Source organism: Sarcophilus harrisii, chromosome 2, assembly GCF_902635505.1.
Source record: "Sarcophilus harrisii chromosome 2, mSarHar1.11, whole genome shotgun sequence".
Lineage (NCBI taxonomy): Eukaryota > Metazoa > Chordata > Mammalia > Dasyuromorphia > Dasyuridae > Sarcophilus > Sarcophilus harrisii.
The window spans coordinates 508228766-508252949 of record NC_045427.1 but is presented as its reverse complement, the minus strand read 5'-3'; the positions used below and the strand labels follow the sequence as shown (position 1 = coordinate 508252949).

The following is a 24184-nucleotide window of genomic DNA, read 5'->3' as shown; positions in this document are numbered from 1 at the left end:
ATCGTCTCTTGGTTGTCCACAGGAAACAAGCGGAGGGAAGCCTTCCGTCCATTTCCGCTACAAACATTCAAGTTTCCAAAGTAGCAGAGTAGTAGATCTATTAGAATATACAAGCAGCTGGGCGGAAGGCCTACAACTTCTGCTAGAATGTGGTTGGCTGCCCGGAATGACACATCATATATTGCCTTCTCTCAGTCTGCATCCACACCAGTATTCAGGAAGAGAACGCTCCGGGAGACGGGGGGAGGGGGGAGGCGATACTTTCATGGCCTCCTTCGCACCCTCACGCCTCCTCCTCCGTCCCCACCCCCTACCCCCCCCCCCCCAAATGGAGGGGGACAACGAGCTCTCAAGAAGCAGCAGGCCAGACGGAAAGCTTTCCGCGCTCAAAAGAGATTTCCCCAAATCTGTGTTTGGAATCGTCTGAGTGACTCGAGAACACGGCTCACTCCTGTGCAGAACTGCATTAAGAACTCGCCCTCCGAACATCCCGTTCTGCCCGCCTTTATCCCACAGACTTGAGACCCATCCAGAGGCGCTCATTGGACAGCCCTCCGACCAATGAGAAGTCACATTCCGAACGAAACCTCAAAGGCGCCTGCGCCAATTCAACTTGGACTATGACCGTTACCAAGGCTACGCTTTGTAAACAAGAGAGCGGGAAGGACCCCGCTCCGCGGAGGAGGAGAATCGGTGTTCTCTGCTCTTGCGTGGGTCTCGGTCGCTGAAGGAAGCGGCCGGTTCAGGCAGGAGTGCGGTACCTTTCATTAGCCGGCATGGTGAGTGGGACCCGGGGTTCGAAGCGTGAAGCGCCCTAGTGCGCCCTGGGATCGCTCAGGTCCTCCCTGCTCCCCCCTCCCCCCGCCCCATCCACGCCTCCCATCAGCCCCTGTGACCGGGAACCTGGAAACCTCGTTTGTCTCTAACACCGTCGGTGTGAAGACGTGTCCCCTCGCCGTTCAGTGGGTTACCTGGACTGTGCAGCCACAGGCTTCCAGGTCTTTTGTTCCACACTGGCAGATAAATAAATAAATCTCAGCCTTGGAAGATTGGCTTTGGTGGGGCTTGCCCAGGGTGCCCAAGAACTGATTCAGGAAGAAAACTAAAAGCATCGTCCTCATGTCTTTGCAAACACTCGTCGCACTCAACTTTTGAAGTTACTATTGATAATCATTGCAATGTTTTTCGCCCTCTCCTTTTTCTTCCATCCTCCAGCTCATTCTCTTCTTTTCTTTCCCCCCATCTTCCCTTGTTGCGCTCTTTTCTTACACTTCATTCAAAATGATGGGAAACAACATGATAGCCCTTGTAACGGGATTTGGTTTAATGATAATAATGATAGCTGACATAGCACTTTAAGATTTGCAAAGTTGTTTTTTAAAATAGACGTCTTTGATCTCACGGTTTAGGTTTGATCTTTGGACTTTTTTGGGGAAGAAATAAGGAAGCATAAACGGTGTTATTTTTCATTTTAGGCTACCTCAGAAAAACGAAAGCTGGGTGTTGCAGAAAAACATCAAAAAACAGTAAATGAAAGCTCCGTTAAAAAAGAACAAATGGACGAGCAAGTAAAGGAGGGGGAACAAGTCAGAATTCAAAGGGTAATGATGGCTAATGATGAATGGATTGCACGAAGAAGAATCCTACGATTACTGCAGGATGAACAATTTGAATTAGATATGGAAGAGGCTATCCAAAAAGTAAGTTTCTCAGATTACTTTTCCATTACTTTTCTACTGAGAGAAGTAATTAATATAACTAATGTGACTAAGTCTATTGAATATGAAACCAGCTAATAACAGTAATAATAATTCAAACTTACATGGGTTTTAAGGTTTACAAAATGCTCTCTTCAAATGATCTTATAATATGCTTATTTAATGGAATGCTTTAATTTTTAACTTTAACTTCATTATCCATAGTATGTCATTTTACTTTCATTTATCTCTACAGATAAAAATTTATGGTTTTTTTTAAAAAAAGATTTGCTTCAAGCTTTAGCGTATTGAAATAAGAAATTGAGTATTGTAAAATCTTAATACAAAGATCTGTGACTTCATTTCTGAGGGTCCATTGATTATTAAAGACCAATAGAAAACCTTCCAGTAGTACTTTGGGGATAAGGCTTTGGCAAGAATTGCACTGGATGAAAAGAGTTAGATTATTGTAGGATATGCCCAAGTTTATGAAATCAAAAATTCATTGAACTATTGAGGGGTGTGTGTGTGTGTAAAGCTCTGTGTTAGGCACCTGGCATGTAAAAATGAAAAAGTTTTATCCTGCTAGGGACAGAATTTATAATCTACTATGGTGATTAGTGCAAAGTGTGATACAGACAAAAGAGAGATCCAAATAAAATGTTCTGAAAATTTGAGGAGAAAGAGAACATGTTGAGACCAGAAAAGGCTTTACAGAGAACATAGTAACTGAGTTGAGCATTAAAGAAAGAATCTCTGCATAGAGAATAATCTCCACAAATGCTTAGAGGTGGGATGTTGAATTTTGAGTTTGAAGAGTAACTACAAGTCCAGATTGGATAGGTCAAAGTGTATCTAAGTATCTTGTCTGAATCTAATTCCTGTATGGCGAGAAATACTAACTAGTTCATCCTCTTTGTGAAAGAGACTTACATATTCTCTTCTCATTTCTGTGGTTCAGAGACATTACCTTTCTTGTGTGCTAAAAAGAGTATTTAATTAGTTTACTTTATTAAACATCCCACTTTGCAAAGCATTCCATAATGTAGCCTTTAGGGAACTACCAAAAATAGAAGTTACTGTAGCACTTGCATTTGAAGAGTTTTAGTCTTATTCAGTTAAACAAGGTTCAAGACACGGTAATACAATATGAAAAACAAAAAGGAAATACTCTCTGCCCTCAAGGAGAACATTATATTCTACTGAAATTGTATAAGAAAAATTAATAAACTGACTATTAATACAATTTCCTTTTCTTTGGAAATATGACATTTTATTTCTCCAATTACATGTAAATATAGTTTTCAACATTTTTTAAAATAAGATTTTTATTTTCAAATTTTTCTCCCTCTTTCTCCCCCTGACTCAAGATAGCAAGCAATCTGATATAGGTTATCCATTTACAATCATGGAAACATATGAAATATAATTTTATATTTATGGAGAAGGAAATCTAAAGATATTTTCTTTGGGCAGACAGAAGAAAACAAAAGGATGAAGGCGATGCAGTTGGAACAAGAACAAAAATTGGCTACAGAGCTGGCAAAACTAAAGAATGAAAGTCTAAAGGATGAAAAAATGAGGCAACAAATAAGAGAAAACAGGTATCTTTGTTTCTTTCATTTGTAAATCATGTATAAAATTTTATTTTGTATATTTCAACACTTAATATTAATTTGTAACAACTGTTTTTATCAAAATCTTCTATAGAATTATAATTTAAGCCATGACATGTTGCAAATATTTATAAGCATTATAACAATCATTTCAAGGGAAGAAGAAATGTTTTAAACAACTATTTTTAGATGAATTTTATGCTGGTAGAAAACACTTTTTTTAACTTTTAACATGAATTAAGTATATTTCATCATTTTTTCCTTAATAAAACTTGAAAATCATAAAATTAAACAGAATAGTAGAAATACTTTGATTAAGACAATTCCAAGGGCCTCATGATGAAAAATGTTATCCACCTCCAGAGAAAGAACTGATGAAGTCTTAATATAGCTTAAAATACATTATCTCTTCTGTGTCTATATGGCGGGTTTGTGTTTTCTTTAACAATATAATAGGAAAATATGTTTTGCATAAATGCACATGTATAACCTATATCAAATTGCTTACCATCTCAGGGAAGGGAGAATGAGAAAGAATTTGGAACTCAAAAAATTTTTAAATGAATGTTAAAAATTGTTTTTCCTTTTAATTAGAAAAAAATTAACTATTATTAAAGCTGGAAGAGAAGAAAAAAGAAATACCTTGATTAGCCCAGGTAATCAGAAAACTCAACTGGGATATTCTTCTCTTGCAATTCTGTAATTAAGCTATTGTCCAGGATATATCACAGAATTAAAATGGAACATATCTTATCACAGTATTCATCCAGCCCAATCTTTAATACCTTCTTCAGAAACAGAACAAGAAGTCCATAGTGTTTAAATAAGGCAACTTTCAGAAGTTCACTTGTTGGAACACATTTTGCCATACATTTTTTCATTGAGGTAATATTTACTGAGAGCCATACATATAAGACACTGTAAAAGGCTGTGGAGTGAGTATACAAAGATTTACTAAACATAGTTCCTGTAGTCCAGGAATTTAGAATGTTACAGGAAAAAAAAAAAACCCACAGGGGGTTTATTAAACATCCAACTTTGATACAAAGCAGTATATAAAAAGAACTACAATTGTGGCATACATAACACTGAACAAGCCTAAAAAAGGAAAAGATCACTTTAGATAAGCAATCAGGGAAGGCTTTGTAGAAAAAAGAGAAATAGTCCTTTAAATAAGGTTTGTTTCCATACTAGCCCACAAAAACCTCCTTTATTGTCTTTGAAATCCTATTTGCAATGTAAAAAATATAGTAGTAGAAAACAATAATGTTGCAGATGTGGTACTTCAGCTACATCATGGGTTAAAATGGACTTTTTAGTAGAAAAAGGCACTCACTTTCCCCCCCCCAACCATGCTCACTATATTTTTAACCTCTATTCTCATTGTTCTAGCCCTAAGAACATCTTGGAAAGAGAAGGGAACACTTCTGTTATCAGAATATATCTTTTCCTACCATGACTCAAGCACATTTGTATTTATGGGATGTTCTGAAGTTAAGAATAATTTTGAAAATATAGTGAAAATTGAGAATTTGGACTTGATTATTTCTAAGGTTCCTTCTAATTCAAAATAAATTCTAAATAATCTTCTCATAGAACAGATTTGACCATGAGACCTATTCAAAAAACATGATTCCCACTTTATCTTTAAGGGAAAATACATAATCCTCAACCTAGCATTTAGGGCCTTCCATAATTTGGCTTAAAGTTTTACTTTATACTGATCATCTTCATGAGCTCTTCAGCCAGATTAAACTATTAGCTGTTCCCCAAACTATACATTGCATCTCTTACCATTATACACTCCAATATTATCTTCTTTGACTGGGATGTACTTCTTCCTTATCTTGGTTACTTAAAACCCTTGGCTTCTTTAAAAATTAATTTTCTGCCTTCTCTGTGAAGTGAGCCTTCCTGGATCTTCCCCACATAGTGCTTTCTCTCCTCTTCCAGTTACTTTGTATTATACATGTGCTATATTCCAATAGAAAGTAAACTCCTTCAAGGTGGAGAATATTTTTACTATTGTATCCCTATGACCTAGCATAGTGACTTGAACATAGTATGTGCTTAATAGCCTGTTATGGTGATATTAATTTTGTAATACTGCAGTTTTTAGAATAGCTCAGAAGTGTTGCAGTTTCTTTAAGGGTCATCAAAATAAATCTAATGATATTCCATCTGATATTTTAAATGAGGCCGAAAAGTGTATCAGCACACAAAAATATTTTCAAGAGTAAGTATAGAAATAAAGTGTTTTCTGATTAAGTGCTTAGTCCTCAAGCATTTTGGTTAAGATTTTATTAAAGTTATATTGTAATGTATTGTTTATATTTATACATACTTTTTATATAATTCATTAAATTTATTTAAATCATATTTCTATTTAATCACATTCTTTAGTAAATGCTATTTTTAAAAAATTGGTTTTTGCAAAAGTCTTTTTGAATTTTTAGAAAAAAATAAGGAAAAATTTTAAAATATAATTCAAATTTTGTGTTTAATGTGTTATATATACTAAATCAAACAAATTCTTGGGTAGTGTTTAAAGAAAATAAATTATCTAATGTCTTTTATTGATTAAATCAAATTTTTTAAAACAGTTTTGAACTTCGAGAATTGGAGAAAAAATTGAAAGCAGCTTACATGAATAAAGAAAGGGCTGCACAAATTGCTGAAAAAAAGGCCATGGACTATGAGAGAATGGTAATACTTTTTTCTTAAGATATGTAATAATTTTATTATATATGGAGAGATCTGAAAAAAACTGAACCTAAAGTCTTAATTTTTTTTTGCTCTGATACATTGTTTCATCCCTTTACAAAATATTTAAACTATCTAAATGTAATTTGTCAGAATTCCTAAGCCATCAAAATAACCATAAAAATAAAACAATAGAGGTAAGAGTTAGGCAAAAAATTATATATGTGTGTGTGTGCATGTGTGAGCACATGTCCACATGATGTTATGTGTACACACACATTCAGTACTCAACACCATCTGTGATATTATTGATGTGGATATTTCTTCCAGTTTTGCAAATTGCAATCCATCAATATCTGCCCAGTAAATTCACCAGAGGGAATCAATTGAACACGCTAAAGGGCTTCTTTATTTGTTTTGATTTGAGAATGCTAGGGAAATAAATAAATGGGTTGTCTGTTGGTCATTTCTTGTCCTTGTGCTCCACATGATCAGCTTATCTTCTTTTTTTTTTGATAAAATATTTCTTTAAATGACCTTCTTTACATTAATTTTTCTTAGTTCCTTATTTATTAGGTCTTGTAGTCTTGTGCTCATCATATACTTCTGTATTGCCCTTTGAGTGATTTTTTAATTCTTTAGAGACTAGTGTTCCATGACATAGACATACAGCAACATTGGTATATATAGATATTAAAAAGATGGACCCTTCTCTCCAAGAGAAGTTTGGAGTATTTAAAGAGCTTTTGGGGGTTTTAAGGCCATTCCATCTTGTACTCCTTGTCCTGCTAGTCTTTGCCCAACTTATTATCCATTTATATTGTATTCCAAGACTTTATGCTAATGGGGCTCGAGAAATTGTCCATCTAACTGCATGTTATCATCTGAACAGGAGGCATATTTATGTGAATACATGTAAGTATGTATGCATATGTGACACCTTTCAGCTACCCTTGTAATTGTTGAAGTTCATTAAAAGGGGTTTTTACTCAGTAAATATCTTTTTAAATTCTTGTGACATTGAAGAAATAATTAATTGCTATATATATATATGTATATATATATATATATATATATGTATATACATATATATATATATATATATATATATATATATATATATAAACATTCTAGGTACCAAGGACAGTGCAGAGTTTGTTAAATAAGATGATCTCATTCTACTCTTGACGTCATGATTATAGGAAGAATGAGGCATCTAATGGTGAAAAGGGTGAAGAAAACTTAGATAGCATCTTTCCTTCTCCATAGGACATTCCTATAGGATCCTTCTAAATAGCTGAGCAAATGATGACTGATTCTTCTTTCTTTTCTGTTCTTCCCTTCCTGTTCTGTCTTATCCCATTGTGGTATCATTGGATCAAAGAATATGCACAATTCAGTTTTTTATTTGTTTGGGTTTTTTCCAGACATAGCTCCAAATTGCTTTATAAAATGGCTAGATTAATTCACAATTCCACCAAAAGTGCATTAGCCTGTTTGTCCTCCCAAAGCCTCTCCAAAAATGATCATTTCCCGCTTTTTTAGAAATATTGTTTTTTCTAATCTAAGGGGTATGAAATAGAATTTCAATGTTATTTAAATTTTCATTTCTCTTAATATTAGCAATTTAGATAATTTTTTCATATGGGTTTTGATATCTTTTATTCCTTTGATAATTTGCTTTTCCTAGTCATTTAGCTATCAAAGGAATGACTCTTGTTCTTATGACTTTTGATCAGTTCCTTATATACCTTAGATATCAAACCTTTAATAGAGGAATTTGCTGCAAAGATTTTTTCCAAGTTAAATTTTTTTTCCTTCTCATTTTAATTAAATTGACCTTATTTGTGCAGAAACTTTTCAACATTAGGTAATAAAAATTATATATTTTATCTTAAGTGAGCCTCTTTATTTTTTCTTAGGTCATAAGCTCTTTACCTATCCAGAGTTGTTTATATCTTAACTTGTTACTCTCAAGTTTCTTCATGATCTGACGTTATATCTAGATCACATATTCCTTTTTTAGCTTATTATTGGTATTATCTTAGGCTGAAAAATTGTTTTACTCAATCTTTTTGTGGGTTATCTCAAAGAAAGTGAAAAATAATATTCTTTAGTTGGTATTGAGATAACATCGGTTCTTTCTTTGGTGGCAGGTAGAAGGTTTCATCATGAGTCATTTGGAATTATTTTAGCTTATTCATTATACAATACTGCTATTACTATATGCTGTATTTTCCTGGTTCTGTTTACTTTACTTTGCATCAGTTCATGTATGTCTTTCCAGGTTTTTCTGAAAAAATATTGTCTGTCATTTTTTATAGCACAATATTATTCCATCAAAACTATATACCACAGTTTGTCCAGCTTTTCCTCAAGTGATGGGCATCCCTTGATTTCCAGTTCTTAGCCACCAGAAAAAGAGATGCTATAAATATTTTTGTACAAATAGATTCTCTCCCCATCCCCCAACATTTTAAAAAATCTTTTTGAGATGGTGATTTAGCAGTGGTATAAATATAGTTTCTAATAATTTCCTTTCTTTTTTTCTTCATTTGTTGTGATTCTGCCTTTTCATTCTTGATACTAGAAGAAGTCTAGAGGTCATAGGAAGGGAAAGAGTAGATTTTGAAATTATATAAGGATATGAAAGAGAAGACAAAGATGTGATCAGTGAGGAAGCTCAGAGTTCAAGATCACTGACCTTTTAAATTCTGAATTCACTATTAAAGCAAAACTTTCTCTACAGGAAAAAAAGGTTTTTTGCTTTTACTTTCAAAATTCAAACTTTACTTTAGAAACAGAGGTTTATTTTCCCTTGAGCTTTTTGAGATTTCTTATATACTAGTAAAATAGTGAATAGCTTTTGTATTTCTAGCCTTGGAGAAGGTAGAAAGATTACTTTTTTTTAAAGAGCGAAGAAAAGAAATTTCATTTCTGAATATTTAGATAGTCTTTAGAGGCCAATTTACTAGCTGTACATATATAATTTTATTTTTTGTATTTGCAAAAGTTTCTTTATTACCTTATTTTCATTTATTTATTTATTGCAAGGCTATTGGGGTTGACAGCTAATAAGTGATAAGTATCAGAGGTTGCTTTGAGAATTTCTCCCCCTAAATCAAATTCAGTTTTTTATTTAGTGAATCCTAATGGAGCTGAATGCAAACAACCAAAAAGATTCCCATAAAAACAAATCCTTAGTGAGAAAAAAGAAACTTTTAGTAAGAATGGATTAAATGTAATCTCCCTTTAACACAGATATATAAAAGGAAATTGTAGCAATTACCAAGAAAACATCCTCCCTCTCTTGATGCAATTTTATCTTAAAGGGACTCCAGGGAAACTCAGACAACATCTAAAAGTATCATTTAATCTTACGACATGGTTATACTCACCTAAAGGTAAAATGCAATTTAGTTTGCCTATAACTGAGAAAATATGACTTTAGTGTTTACTGAAATGCTGAAAAGCCAATTATTAGCTTAACTTAATTGATTGCTATTCTGTTGGGAGTGTGAACTCCCAATCCTTTAGATTTAAAAGAATAAAAATTAAAAGGGCTAAACTTTGTTAAATTTATATTAAATGTGTTGGAATTTCTTAAAAATTGGGGAGAAGGGCAGCTAGGTGGCGCTGTGAATAGAGCACCAGCCCTGAAGTCAGGAGGACCTGAGTTCAAATCCAACCTCAGACACTTAACACTTCCTAGCTGTGTGACCCTGAGCAAGTCACTTATCCCCAATTGGCTCACCCCCCCCCAAAAAAAGGGGGGGGGAGGAAAAGGGATGATTCTCATGAAATCCTTTATAGTGGAAGAACCTTGACTTCCTGGTTTTGGAAAGTGGGAAGTAATGTATCTAATTTGTCAGCCACTGAACTCCCATCTGTCATTCTCTGGCTATGAAGATCAGAATATCTTAAAAAAAAAAAAAAAACTCTTAGGTATACAATGGCCAATAGGGCCTGGGGTCATTTATCTTTTAGGAAAATTTTGGAAGTGATTTGCCACAAATGATATTACCAATCCATGAATTAGCCAGGACCAATCAATCAATCCTTAGTAAAATATGAGAAGGGAGAGAAATTGTGCTCATTCATTTCCCCTCCCAACCGAAAGGGCCTGGATGGAAAGTCTCTGATTCCACCTCTTAAAGGTCTTAAAATTAGGACTTTCTCTAATAATTCTTCCTAGTCTCCCTTTGTGGGGTGGGGGTGGGGGGAACTAATTCAGGTGCAGTTTGGCCTTAGTTCAGTCACTGGCTCTCTTCTTACATCTGAAGTATAATAGGATTTCAATCAACTCATTCCTCTGGGAAATCCTGGTGAGTCCGAGATTGTAGGGGATTCTTGGGAGAGTTATAGAATCATTCATAAAACTTAACTATGCTCAGTAGCCCCTGGGGAGGTCTTGTAATCTTTTATGCCACAGAGAATTTGTGAAATGTGAAGCCCCTTTAGAACCTTCCATGTACATTTGGGTCCCATATAACATCATACTCAGCAAGACCACGAGATGGAATTCTTTTTATCTAAGCAAATCAAGTCTAATGGAAAAAATCCCATGTGGCAAAGGAAGATCAGCATAAATCTCTTAGAAAAGACAGAGAAGGGAGGAGAAAGGAGTTTAGATACTCCCTCAGGCTTTTCTTCTGCTCTGGTTGCTCCTATCCTTTGCTTAGGCTGGACAATGATAACTGATCATCACAGAGAGACCCTGGTAGCTCGCAATTTTATTCTTACTGCTCTCTGTCCTCCACTTGCACCCCTGTAGCCCTACACTGCAAGTATTTCATATCTCAATCAAATTTAATGTGGGTCTTATCTCTATTTTCTTCGGTGCCAAAAATGGAAAACTTGTAATTCCCAAGATGCCCAATTTTCATTCAAAACAAGCGTTTACTAAGCACTTACTATGTGCTAAGCAGTTGAGATACAAAAAAAGTAAAAATAGTGCAACACTCTGTGTACTAATACTTGCATTCTAATTATTTCTTTGACCTGAGGTTAAATTTTTTCTCTCTTCTATAATCAAATTCAATTTCTGTTTGTTTTAATGGATCCTAAGGGAGGTGAATTTGAACACTCCAACCCAACTTATTCCTGGAATAGGTAGATTAAATGTGGAATCTTTGAAAAGTTCTGCCTACTCCCTGATAACAAAGACAGGTTATATAACCTTGAATGATTCCAACATGATCCTTCCATACGAAGATATTTACAATCCCTTTGAGTCTAGATTATAACCTAAAATCACTAGCTGTAAATAGTTACATTCATACTTTTCTGACTTATAATGTAAAAAAAAAAGGCTTCCGGCTCAAAAGTATTTAATTTTTCTTCTTGAGAAATGTGATTCTGGGCTGATAAAAGAAGACACCATGAAAAGAGCCGCTATATTTTTTGTACATATAGTTCCTTTTCCTTTTTCTTTCATTTCTTTGGGATTACAGACCTAGTAGTGGCAAAGGTGTAAAGGCATCTTGAAAAAAACTAAAAAGCTCTCTTTAGACTTTTCCTGTAAAATCTTTTTTTCTGATTTTATTGATAATAAGAACGATTTTGAATGGTTTAGTTTTTCCCTATGTTGTTTCCCTAGTATTGAATTCTTCTTTCATTCTTGGTATATATGCATCTTGATCATAGTGAACCACATTTTCATGATAAAAATATCGCAATGTATATTTTCCCTTTTTTATCTGTAAAGATAAAAGTACTTCATTCTAGAGAGTTAAAATTTTAAAACATGGAATCAATAAATTGATTATTAAAATAATCAGTTAAGATGATTATTCCTTATGTTGTGTTTAAAGTAGAAAGCAACATAAAATAACACATTTTTTTTTCATGATAGAAACGTGAGTCTGAAATAGCCAAATGTATGAAGGAAGAACAGGAGAGATATACAAAAGAAAAGAATGATATAGAAGCTAGACGTAATAAGGAGAAAATCCAGTACCATCGGGACTTAGAGCAACAGCTTGAATATCAAGAGAAGAAGAAGCAAGAAGCTTATGAAGAATTATTACGCGAGAAATTCATGATCGATGAAATTGTTAGAAAAATCTATGAAGAAGACAGAATGTGAGTTTAACTAACCTTGTGCAAAATCCTGTATGTTTGTGATTGGCTCAAGATTTATCTGCTTTTATTGTATAATTGAGTTACTTCCTAAATTATCACCACCTCAATTTTGAGTCACTCAGAGAATTTTTTTGACAGGTAACCTTACACTAGAGTTCAGGCAAGAAGGAATGGTACTTTGTATTTTATGAAATGAGTATCATGTCATGAGTAGATTTTGGAGGACAAATGTATGAATCATTTTACCAATATCAAAATATTGACCTCATACATTATACTTAGATAAATTACACATGTGGAGATATTTGAGAAATCAAAGATCTTTTCCATTTCACTCTTAAAAATTAGAGAAACATTTTTTAAACATTATTTTGTATTTAGCAATCATATTTATCACTTGAAATATAAACCTTTTGGGTATGTACTCTAGGGAAAGACAGCAACAATTAGAAAAAATTGCTACAACTCATAAATATAGAGAAGAGTTTAAAAAAGAGCAAGCTCTGTGGAGGATGAAGAAGCGTGAAGAAATGGAGGAAGAGAATAGGAAAATCTTAGAGTTTGCCTGTGCGCAGCAGCGGAGAGAAGAAGAGCGGATGGCTCAAGTGCAAAAGCTTCAAGAAAAAAAGCAGCAGTACAAGAATTTGGTATTTATATACTTGGCTTTAACAATTAGAAAATTTCTTTAAAATGTATGTTGAGTCTTATAATAATGTTTTTAAAATTCTCTTTCATAGGTTGCCCAGCACTTGGAGAAAATACATCAGCAGCAAGATGATATGGAACAAGTGAGACTAGATTTATATGAGTTAGAACAAGCCGAGTTAGATAAAAAGAAAGTGAAGGTAAGTGTTGGAAATTGACAAATGAACAATACAGAATATAATGTTTTCTCAAGATTTTGGTTGTTGTTCAGTCTTTTCAGTTGCGTACAGCTTTTTGTGACTCCATTTGGAGTTTTCTTGGCAAAAATACTGGAGTGATTCTCCAGGTACTTTTACAGATGAGGGAACTGAGGCAAACATAGTTAAGTGCTTGCCCAGATTCATACAGCTAGATCTGAACTTAGAAAAATGAGTGTCCTTGATTTCAGGCCCAATACTCCAGAAATAAAAATAGTTAAATTGCATCATTATTAAGCCATATTCTTTTTTCATGAATCAGAGTATACTACATAAATGGTCTATTGAACATTTCACTCACTTGATCAAATAGCACCTACAAGAGAGATAGAAGTATGGGAAGAGGAGTTAGCAGAATTCCTGCAAACCTGTGCCCCATAAATTGAGTAGGTGCTGGAATTGAGCTTTAACAAGCTAGAGGGCTGCTAATCTAAAGGGTGGTCAGGTAGATAAATGGAAAGAGAAGCATTATCCATGGTTTTCACACAGTTTTAAGTTAGAGAGTCTGAACCAAAAAAATACAATTAGATTAAGGAGAGTACCCCAAATAAAGTAATGAATAGCTTACTTAGAACTAGTAGTGAAAACAGGAAAAAACCCAAAACAACTACCTATCTTCTTCATGTAAGACATGGGCTCTATTTGAAAGATAAAGAAAACCCAGTACGTGGTTAGTGAATACTTTTCTGTTTCAACAACCTGAAGAAAGACAAGAAGAGATCAGGAAAAAAAGCATTTGAAGAGTAATGGAGAAAATGAGCATTTATCTAGTACCTACTAGGTGCCAGGCAGAGGCTTAGCACTGTTTTGTTTATTTGTTTGACTTTCACCCAACTTGGTGAGATGCTAGTATTATCTCCATGTTACAGGAGAACAAATTAAGTGACTTGCCCAGGACTTTTCAGGTGGTGAGTATAGGATTCAAATTTGAATTTGGTTTTTTTTTTTGATTCCGAGACCAGAACCCATCTACTTCATTACCTAGCTGCCACAGGAACAGAGTCAAGAGTCCTTGAGGATAGGAAATCTCTTAGTGGCCTGCTTGATTTATGCTATGTTGCCTTCATCTGCCTAGTGAGTAGCAGCAGAAAACTGAGAACAAAGGCGTTTTGAAAACAGAGTCTTTAAAAGAAATTTTGGTAAATTGTATATATTTGATCAATTGGTGATTCTACAAAGGTTTTTTTTTTTATGATTTAGTATTATTGAGAAGGAACTTTGCAATTAGCTTGTCTAGTCATCTCATTTCACAAATGAGAAAATTGTGAATAGTTTAAGTTCAGTTACAAAATGATTGAATAGCATAACTGAGGAATAAATGCGGATCTTTTGATTCCCATGTTTTTCCCACTACTGCAGGTTTTTAATGCAGTGTAATACTACACTGTTCAGAAATGTTTAATTAGTCGAGAAGCAGTATACCCCTGGAATATGTTATCCAAGAGTAGGTTGTAATCCGTCACCTAACCCAGAGTTGTGACTTGAGTTCACAGCTAAATTTCTTAAGCAAAGTTGTTTTAAGTAGAGTTAAGTGACTGAGAGTTCCATCTTGTGGTAAGAATGGATAAGTGCTCTGATCTCAGTCCAAAACCAGGAATAGTGAGCTATATAACTTTGATAAGAATTTCACAGTTTGTGACTAGCCAGGAAAATTAGTTAGAACTTCATTGTTAGAACATTTAAAAAAAAAAAAAACTTAATGGGAAAGCACAGATAACTTCTTTCCCAATCTGTCTCAACTTTATCCATATAATATTCTCTGTGCCTTTTGCAATTACCATAATCCTGTTCATGAACATACATACACACAGTGACATGAACAGGGGTATAGGCTTCAATATTGCACCATGTTATGTTAGAAGTTAAAAGAAATTGGTGTCCTTGTTCTAGGTTCTGCCTTTTGCTTTCTTTTGCTCAATATAGAATTTGAGAATCCTAATTTTAATAGGAAATTCCTAATCATTTATTTGCAAAGATATGCAGAGCTGCAATTTTAGCAATTTCATATTGGAGGAACTGTGCTGTCCCAGGCATTCCTAAAAAAAAGCATATTAAATCTTTTGCTCTATATGCTCTTCCAATAGTAATAGTAAAAATTTATATTTATATGGTAAAGTATTACATTAACCCTGTGAAATAGGTAGTGCTAGTGACATTTTCTTCACTTTACAAATGAGGAAATGGAGACCTAGAGATTGTGAGTTCCCTCTTTATCCAGGAATTGTGTCTCTCCTGAGCTCCAGTGTGACATTACCTCCTTCCTGGAAGTGGACGTTTTGAACTGGATGTCCCATAGACACCTTGAGTCAGCATGTCCATGAGGCAGCTCATCTGCAGCAGCAAACTATCAGTGGGAGCCTCTGCCCTTACTGAGTTCTCACCTTCCCTCCCTTCAGGTAGCTGCTGGCTGCTCTTCTGTATCTCCCCAACACTTCTTGCCTCAGTCTTCCTCCTCTTCTTTCTGGATCTAAAGCATCACTTCCTATTGAGTCTTCCCCCTCCATCCTTCCTCCTTGCAGCTCCCTGCCTCCTCCCCCCCCCCCCCCCCCCCCCCCCCCCCCCCCCCCCCCGCAAGGAGCATCAGTGGCTCCCTTCTACTTCCAGGATCCAATATAAAATGATGGTCGGGGACGCAAAGCTCTTCACAATGTAACTTGTTCTTACTCTTCCAGCCTCGTTTTACTCTGTGGTCCAGCTGTGCTAGCCTCCTTGTAATGCATGCAAGTTGTCTCCCCCATTAGAATTGCTCTTTGAGAATAAGAACTATTTGATTTTTGTCTGTGTTTTAGTGCTTAGTGTAGTTCCTGGCACTTCATAAATCCACAATAAATGATTTTTAATTGATTTTTTTGCCCAAAGTCACAGAGAGAATGAATTGTGAAGCCAGAACTCAAACAGGTGGGCTTGCACTTTTTCCACTCTTGGGGCAGCCATCATACCTCCGTGAAACTATATGGAAACCAGAAAAAAACCAGTTCTCATTTTATCTGAAATCTTTTTATTTTTAATTAAGAGACAATCTGCTATCAGAACATAAAATTACACATTTAAGATTAAGTATTGGAGAATGTCACTTTTCAATCCAATATGCTGGATTATTTCCGCTGTAAATTCCACAAAGATTTATTGAACAACTTTCCAGAAGTTTCCAGTATCCAAAAAATTATATAGACTATGAACACTGTTTACATACAGTTTAATGGACAGAGTAGATAATCATACATAAAATAGTTAAATAACAGAACAAAGCAATATATGCACAAATCCCCAAATCACTGACATAAATTATTTCAGAAGAGAGGAAGATCATTAGTGTGGGCTAGAATTTTAGGAAAAAGAGTCATAGATTGCATTCGAAAGAGTTTTGGAAGGATGAGCAGCATCCTGTTAGGTGAAAAGGAGTGGAAAGAACATTACAGGCAGCAGAAAACAACTTGTGAGAAGGTGTTGAGGTAGGAATTTAGCTTACCATGTTTGACTATTAACAAGAGTCTTGTGGCTAGAGCAAAGTCTGAAGTAAAGTGCTAGCTCTGGAGTTGGAGGATCTGAGTTCAAAACCAGCCTCAGATACGGTATTATCCTGAACCAACCTGCTTACCCTTTCTGTGGCTTATCTGTATAATGGGAAGAATAACATCTAACTCTTGAGTGATTGTAAGCATGAAAGGACAAATATGTAAAAAAAACTTTAGTGTCATCTAAATGCCATCTATTATTATTATTATTATTAGCAAGAGGTTCATGTTCAGGTATAGTGGGGGAAAAAGGTTAGATAAAATAAGAGGTTCTTGAAGTTTGTATGAAATCAATGTTGTTTTTATGTTAGTTGTCTAGAAGTTTACTCTTCATAACCTCCAGACAAAGAAATAAAATTAGAACTTTTGAAAAAATACCAAGGAAATTTAAAAAAATATTTGTGTCCCCTAAGATAGGCCTGATATGCTGCATTAAAAGATACTGTGTAGTGAACAGCCATGTATTTTTCCCCCAGAGTGCTTGATTTCAGCCTGCTATTACTTATTGAGCTGAAAACTTCCATTTACAAGTTAAATTTTTTTTAAAGTTGTGGAATTAAGCTTTTAATGTTATTCTTATTGTGTTCTTTTAGGAAGAAATTGAAAACAAAATCAAAAAGCGTGAAGAGCTCCAAAGAAACTTTGCAGAACAAATGGCTTTCAAAGAATTGGTTCTTCAGGCTACTAGGGACGAAGAAGAACACTTCAGACAAAACATGTTGGCTAAATTTGCTGAGGATGATCGAATTGAATTAATGAATGCTCAGAAGCAGAGACTAAAGCAGCATGAACACAGGAAGGCTGTAGAAAAACTTATTCAAGAACGTCATGAACAGTTCCTTGCTGACAAAGTAAGCATTCTGTTCTTTCTGATTTCAGTGTTTTGTCATCAATATTGAATAAGGGAAGAGGAGGTCATTTCCATTTCACTTATGATACATTTAGATGATGAAACAGATTAAAAGAAAAAGAAAAAATGATCTTAAATAACAAAATAGGCTACTGCCATTTCATATAATAGTTATATTATGATCTCACTCAACCCACACTGCTGTCTTTTTAGTTCAACCTTTCCTAACCTGTATCTTTGGTTGTGAAGGTTTATATGGTACCCAAGGAAATGGGAGGATTGTTAGATAGGTTGTTAGAAAACTCCTAAGCTTTCCTCAAAATTGCTCAACTTCACATCTGTTTTCTTTTACTCTATGTTGAGAGCACTCTACCAACCTTTGTAGTCCCTATTCGTTTAAAGAAGAAATGAAAAGAAAAAAACTCACAGTTTTTTAAAAGTAATATTGGTATAGGTTTAGGAAAAAGAATACCTTTTTAAAAGAACTTGTAGAATACTCATCTTAAGGTTGTAGATGACCCTTAGCCCTTGAAATACCAAACTGCTGGTAGTAAACTACATACAGTAAGCTCTCATGAGGCTACATGAGTGAACACACAAATAGCAATATGAGCTTAAATGGAGAGAAGTGGGTAAGATTGGGGATGTTGTAGAAAGGATTCTGAGTGAGTTATCCTTGGGACTATTGCCATTAAAGTTCCCTCTAGTCTTAAAAATCTTTTATTAAATAGTACCAAAAACTTTTGTATACTACAAAAAAAAAAAAAAAAAAAAAAAAAAGGATCTGAAATTTCCCCAAGAAAGGGAGACAGGAATTATTACAGCTTTTAACGTAAGTATGTCATCTTACTGTTCTGCTGTAGTCAAAAAGGCCAAGTGGACACATTGTCTTTTCATTGTTGCAGACCTTACTTGTTGAACATAATCTCATTCTAGAACTTTGGGTCCCAATTCTTCTTGTGGAAGCAGGTGGCCTCCATAGAGAATGATGCCCACTTGTCTGATGCCTTTGTACTGCCGCTGCTTTAACTGATATTTTCATGCAGTCACACTAGATTAGTTTTGCTGAACTGATTGACTTTTTCTTTGAATTCTTTGTTATAAAGGACAGTTTAGTGGGACAGGGAGGGAGGAGATATTTGGATATTTGGAAGTGGAGATATAAAATAAAACATATAAATAAATGTTTAAAAATTTTATCCCAGAGGGCAGTTAAATAGTGCAGTGGATAGAACTGCACTGAAGTCAGGAGGACCTGAGTTCAAATCTGACCTCAGATACTTAACAGTTCCTAGCTGTGTGACCCTGGGCAAGTCACTCAACCCCAATTGCCTCAGCAAAAAATAAAATTAAAAATAAAAATAAAAAAAAAAACTATCCCAGAGGGCAGCTAGATAATATGGTAGCTAGAGCACCAGCTAGGGAGCCAGGAAGCCTGAAGTGAAATTTGGCCTCAGGTAGTTGACACTAGCTGAATGACCCTGGACAAGTCACATAACCCCAAGTACACTGCAAAAAAAAAAAAAAAAAATTACCCCATAGAAAATAACAAAAACTGGTTGTGTTTCCAGGAACGTGAACTTGAAGAAATAAGGTTAAATCAACAAAGAGAAGGATATGTCAATGCAATTGTTGAAGAAGAACGACAAAAACTTCTCAGAGACCATGCTACAAATCTACTGGGCTATCTTCCCAAAGTAAGTGAAATTTGCTTAAAGATTAAATGAGAATGTCGTTTTGGAGGCAGAGTGGTAGAGGAAAAAGAACACTGACCTGGGAACCAGGGCAGAAGCCAACATGGAATCAGGCCCTCAGCTTACTCATTTCTTAAATGAGAGGATCACAGCCTCTCAAATAATTTCTAGCTCTCAATTACATGATTACAGTCATGCTTCTCTTTAACAGAAATGCATCTCTACTGAACACACACTTGAGGCCCACATTACAATTCTGTATGTGCCAAAGAATTGGGTTATATGTCCTTCTGGTACTTGTAATAATAAGCACCTAGATTGACTATGTAATAGATCTGTCTTATTGGGGAAAAAAGATGAGCTCTAGGGGCAGCTGGGTGGTGCAGTGGATGGAGCACCAGCCCTGAAGTCAGGAGGACCTGAGTTCAAATGTGACCTCAGACACTTAACACTTCCTAGCTGTGTGACCCTGGGCAAGTCACTTAACCCCAATTGCCTCAGTAAAAAAAAAAAAAATGATGAGCTCTAGTGAGTGATGTTATCCCGAGGGACCAACATAACTTTATTTTTAAAAAATTCTTTGATCAGATACTTTTTGTGTGTATGGGTATAGATGTGTATATATTGTGACTATAAAGCAGTGAAATGGATTTTCATAAACCACACATAAAACCAGTTATATTACAACATGTAACAAGTACATAAAAATTACTTTTCAAAAACTAAAATTTGTCACATCAGTTTTAAAGGTTATTCAGCAAGTGTTTATAGGTTATATATAGTATGCTCAGCATTGTGTTTGATACTGCCAGGGATACAGAAATATAAAGCATGGCCTTTGCTTTTAAAGATTATTAGCAGTCTTAATTGAGAAGAAAGTGATTAAAGTACATTAAACAATTACTTTACATTATAACTAACTATATGATTAAGTGATAAATTATATGAAAATGTTAAGAGTTTAAAAAATTGGTGATGACTATTAATTCAATTCAATTATCCTTTCTGTTCACAGACTACTATGCTAGGTTTCAGAGATAATACAGAGTTTAAATACGTTGGTTCTTGTTGTCCTGGAACTTAAAGGCTAGCTTAGAACATACACTGTAATATCTAATAAGTGCTTTAAAAGGGTACAGATGGAGAATGCTATGTGAGCCCCAGGAGGGAAAAAATCATTACTCACCAGGGGATTAAAGATTTCCTTTATGAAATGGCATATGAGTTGAGCTCTTAAAAGATTGATAGGAATTCAGCAGGCTGAGGTAGAGGGGGGGGGGTAGAGTGGGCATTCTAAACATAGGAAATGGCATAAATAAAGACATAAAGGCAGAAAAATGCATTTTGGCTCGAGAAGTCTTTCAAGATTAAATTGAAAGATAAGCACATTTATTAAGTCCAGGAGTGCTATGACCAGATTTATCGACATTGGAGACTTGATGTGGTAGAATTATTAAAATGGATTGGAATGGAGCAGGGAAAGGTTATTGAATACTCAAGTTTAATGATTAGTATGAAGTTCTCTACCAGAATGGTGGTCGTGGAAATGGAGAGAAGGATTTGGATGTGAGAGAGGTCTAGAAAATGGCCCCCTTTTTACCTCAGCCACTTCTTTTTCTTCTTCCTTTTTTTTTTCTTCAGCCAGCTGGTTTAGTTTTATTTTTATCTTTTTTTTTTCTCAGTAATATTTTATTTTTCCAAATACATGTAAAGATAGTTTTCAGCATTCATTTTTGTAAGAATTTATGAGCCACATTCGTTTCCCTCTCTCCTTTCCCTCCCAGTTCCCTAGACTGATCTAGGTTAAATATGTTCTGCTTCCTGTTCTGTAAAATGGGTTGGAGAAGGAACTGGCATTATCTTGAACAGGGACTCCACAAATGAGTTCGAGAACAGTTAAACAGAAGGGAAATACCAACAAGATTTAGAATTTTAAAAAAAGATTAGGGCTTGGAAATAAGGGTTTGGGAGTCATCTCTGGAGAGTTTGTGATGGACGTCAAGGGAGGGACTGAGTTCTCTAAATAGGAGAGAGAACAGAAGGGGAGCTAGAATGAGGGAAGAAAGTTTAAGGAAAATGTTTTGGGTTTTTTTAATTATTTTTTTTCTTTATAGGATTAGGGAGACCTGAGCAAGTGTTTTTTTTTTGTTTGTTTGTTTGTTTTGGTTTTTTTTTTTAAAGCAGATGGAAAGGAACTGGGGAAGAGATTAAAGGAGAGGGAGAGAGAGGGAAAGAGAGGGAGAGAAAGGGAAAGAGGGAGAGGGAGAGGGAGAGGGAAAGAGGGAGAGGGAAAGGGAGAGAGGGAGAGGGAGAGGAAGAAAGAGAGTGAAAGGGAGAGGGAAAAGAAGGAGAGGGAGAGGGAGAACCCTTGCTGGCTAGAATGGCCTGGGGGAGGGGACTGGGAGAATCAGAAGCACGGGGAAGGGCATTAGGCTTAGTTATTCCCTGGAAAAGGAGCAGAGAATAGGTTTGAGGTAGAAAATGGGGATGGAGAGAACTCCTTTAGATGGACTTTATCTTCTCAGTCAAATTAGAAGCAGGTGGCTGCAGTACATGGTAGACAGCTGGGCTTTGAAAAAAGTTTGAACAGTTTTGGGGGGGAATGAAAGAAGAAATTTATGAGTAGAATAAAAGTTTTGTCAATACACCATAAGTTTATATTAGATTTTTTGTTATTCAGTCATTTTTCATTCGCTTCTGACTCTATGATCCCATTTGGCATTTTATTGGTCAGAATGATTTGCCACTTCTCCAACTCATTTTACACAGGAGAAAACTTTAGGCAAATACGGTTTAAGTGACTGGCCCAGGATCCCACAGCTAGCAAATGTCTGAGGCCAGATTTGAACTCAAAAAGAGTCTCTTCCCAACTTCAGTCCTGGCACTCTCCCTACTGTGCCGTCTTGCTGCTCTGTATCTTCTAGCTTCATTTTGCAGCTGCTCAGCACCTAGAAGTGGCAGTCCATGCCTTAGACAGGGAAGGTTACCCTGAGTTAAGAATTAATGAGCTGTTGAAAAATGATGGGGAGGTGTGAAGAGATTGAGGGTTTTGTTTAGTGAATTCCAAATCAGTTTTTTTGTTTGTTTTTCTGAGGCAGTTGGGGTTAGGTGACTTTCCCAGCCAGGAAGTATTAAGTGTTTGAGACCAAATTTGAACTCAGGTCCTCCTGACTTCAGGGCTGGTGCTCTATCCAGTTCTTAAAAGATGATGCCTTTTCTGCACCATAGTCACTTTCCAGCCACCCTCTCCTATGGCCTCATCCTCTGCAGCCAGAGAAAACAGTAGCCAAGTGGGTAAAGACTAGAGTTAACTCTAGTTACTGTCAGGGAGAGAGGAATGAACCAGAAGGGTCAGGAGGCCTTCCAGGGAAGTAGGAGAAGGGTTCAAGGGTGTGGATGGAAAGGAAGGTTTGGAACCTCAGGATCTTGGAGGGAATACCGCACACTTGTGGGAGGTGGGGAGACTCCCACAGCGTGACTCTGTGTGATGGACTGCTGGGGGAGTTGTGAGTGCTGGGGGCAGAAGGGGAAACAGCAAGGCCAGGGAGTACCAGAGTTTATAAGAGAGCAAGAGAGAGAGGAACGGAGCTGTTAAATGGGCTCCCTGGGTTTTCGGGGACCACAAGCATGCGATGGCTCTTCCTGGCTCCATAGGCCAGAGTGGCCTCTGAGAGAGGGTTGTGAATTTTGTTGAAGGGAGATGCCAGGGGCCATTGGAAGCCATCCACAAATGGTTCAGAGGGCCTTATATAGCCCAGCCCCTGATGTGAGTGTGGTTTTTTGTTTTGTTTTTAAAGAATTTTCCAAAGGCAAAGTAGGATGGGTTTGGAAGAGTGTCCAGTAAGGTGGAGATGGACGTGGGGAGAAGCTGATCTCATCAGAATAAGTGACATGAGGTCTGAAGGACGCTAACTTTAAAACTGTGAAAATGGGTTACTGGGATTGGAGAAGCAATTCCATGCCATGAATGGTACAGGGGAGAGGGATTACTCAAGTCAATAGGCATTAGAGAAACTTGTGGAATAAAGAATTTATCCCTCCCGGATCCTTTATGAAAACTGAGGTATTTTGGATACCAAAATGGAGGGATCAGTCTCCTTAGCCCCAGTTCTTTACCTTTCCTAGAATCCTATCAATGCCCTTTAGTAGTATCTTCCACAATTGCTCATATAGCTGAAGGAAAGAGAACCAAAATCCTTGAAGCTTTCAAGCTTCAAATTGCCCTCCCTGGCCTCTTGTCAACACTCAACATTTAGGTGTGGTAGGAGAGAGAGTGGGGAAAAGGCCCAGAGAAGGGAGGAAAGCCATTTCTTGATTAGATTAATTCCATCAGTTTTGCTGAATAGATTGCGTTGATGTTGGGCATTCTTTGGACAAGTCACTTAACTTGCCTCTTTAGACCTATGAAATGAAGGGTGGGAGCTAAGTGTTATCTGTGGGATTTCCAATTCTGAAAGTCAGTTTTGTCCCTGTGCTCTTCTTGGCAAAAGGTATTCATAAATCCGTATATTTTGTAAAATATCCTTGTGTCCAAAAATAACCTAAAGTGTTTTCCTTTCAGGGAGTAATTAGACATGAGCAAGATGTTGATATGCTTGGTGAAGCATTTAGGAAAGCTTATCTGAAAGATGATACACCATTAGGAAACAGCTAATGTCATCAAGAGTTGGATCACTCTGTATCACCACTAGATGTCAGCCTGACTACTACGTCAGTTTTGACAATCATTATTTTGGTAAGAATCCTTCAAACAATTGGGATTTTTTTTTTTTTTTTAACTATTATGGTATCTGAAAATTCCTGTACATCCATCTGTAAGAGATTGCGATTTGTCTTCTTTGCCAATAAATTATTGAAAAAAGGATTATACAGAACATCTCATTTTACTCTTGGCTTTTTATTTAATAATTAGCAAAATACTTGCAAACAACATATTAAAAAAAAATTCACAAGTGATTTCCAATGAAGAATAAATTATATAAACTAAGATATGGTCATATTCATGAGGAGAGGGAATACATGTGAACAAAAAAATACATTTACAAAATGCTTTTGTTTTCTTAAAAGTCTTCTATTCAAAATAAAATTAAAATTATGTGATTTAAGTACTTTCTAACAATTCA

The 24184-nt window shown here is 35.8% G+C and overlaps 1 protein-coding gene across 1 annotated transcript; it reads left to right on the top strand.

The window, feature by feature from the left end:
* Window positions 1–736: 736 nt before the first annotated feature.
* On the top strand, window positions 737–23953 carry MNS1 (meiosis specific nuclear structural 1). Its single transcript, XM_003755718.4, has 10 exons — window positions 737–779; window positions 1476–1700; window positions 3174–3301; window positions 5917–6019; window positions 11871–12100; window positions 12531–12747; window positions 12838–12945; window positions 17111–17368; window positions 18939–19064; window positions 23623–23953. Exons 1-10 carry the CDS (start codon window positions 777–779, stop codon window positions 23713–23715), a joined length of 1491 nt encoding a protein of 496 aa, XP_003755766.1. The 5' UTR covers window positions 737–776; the 3' UTR covers window positions 23716–23953.
* The last annotated feature ends 231 nt before the right edge of the window (window positions 23954–24184 follow it).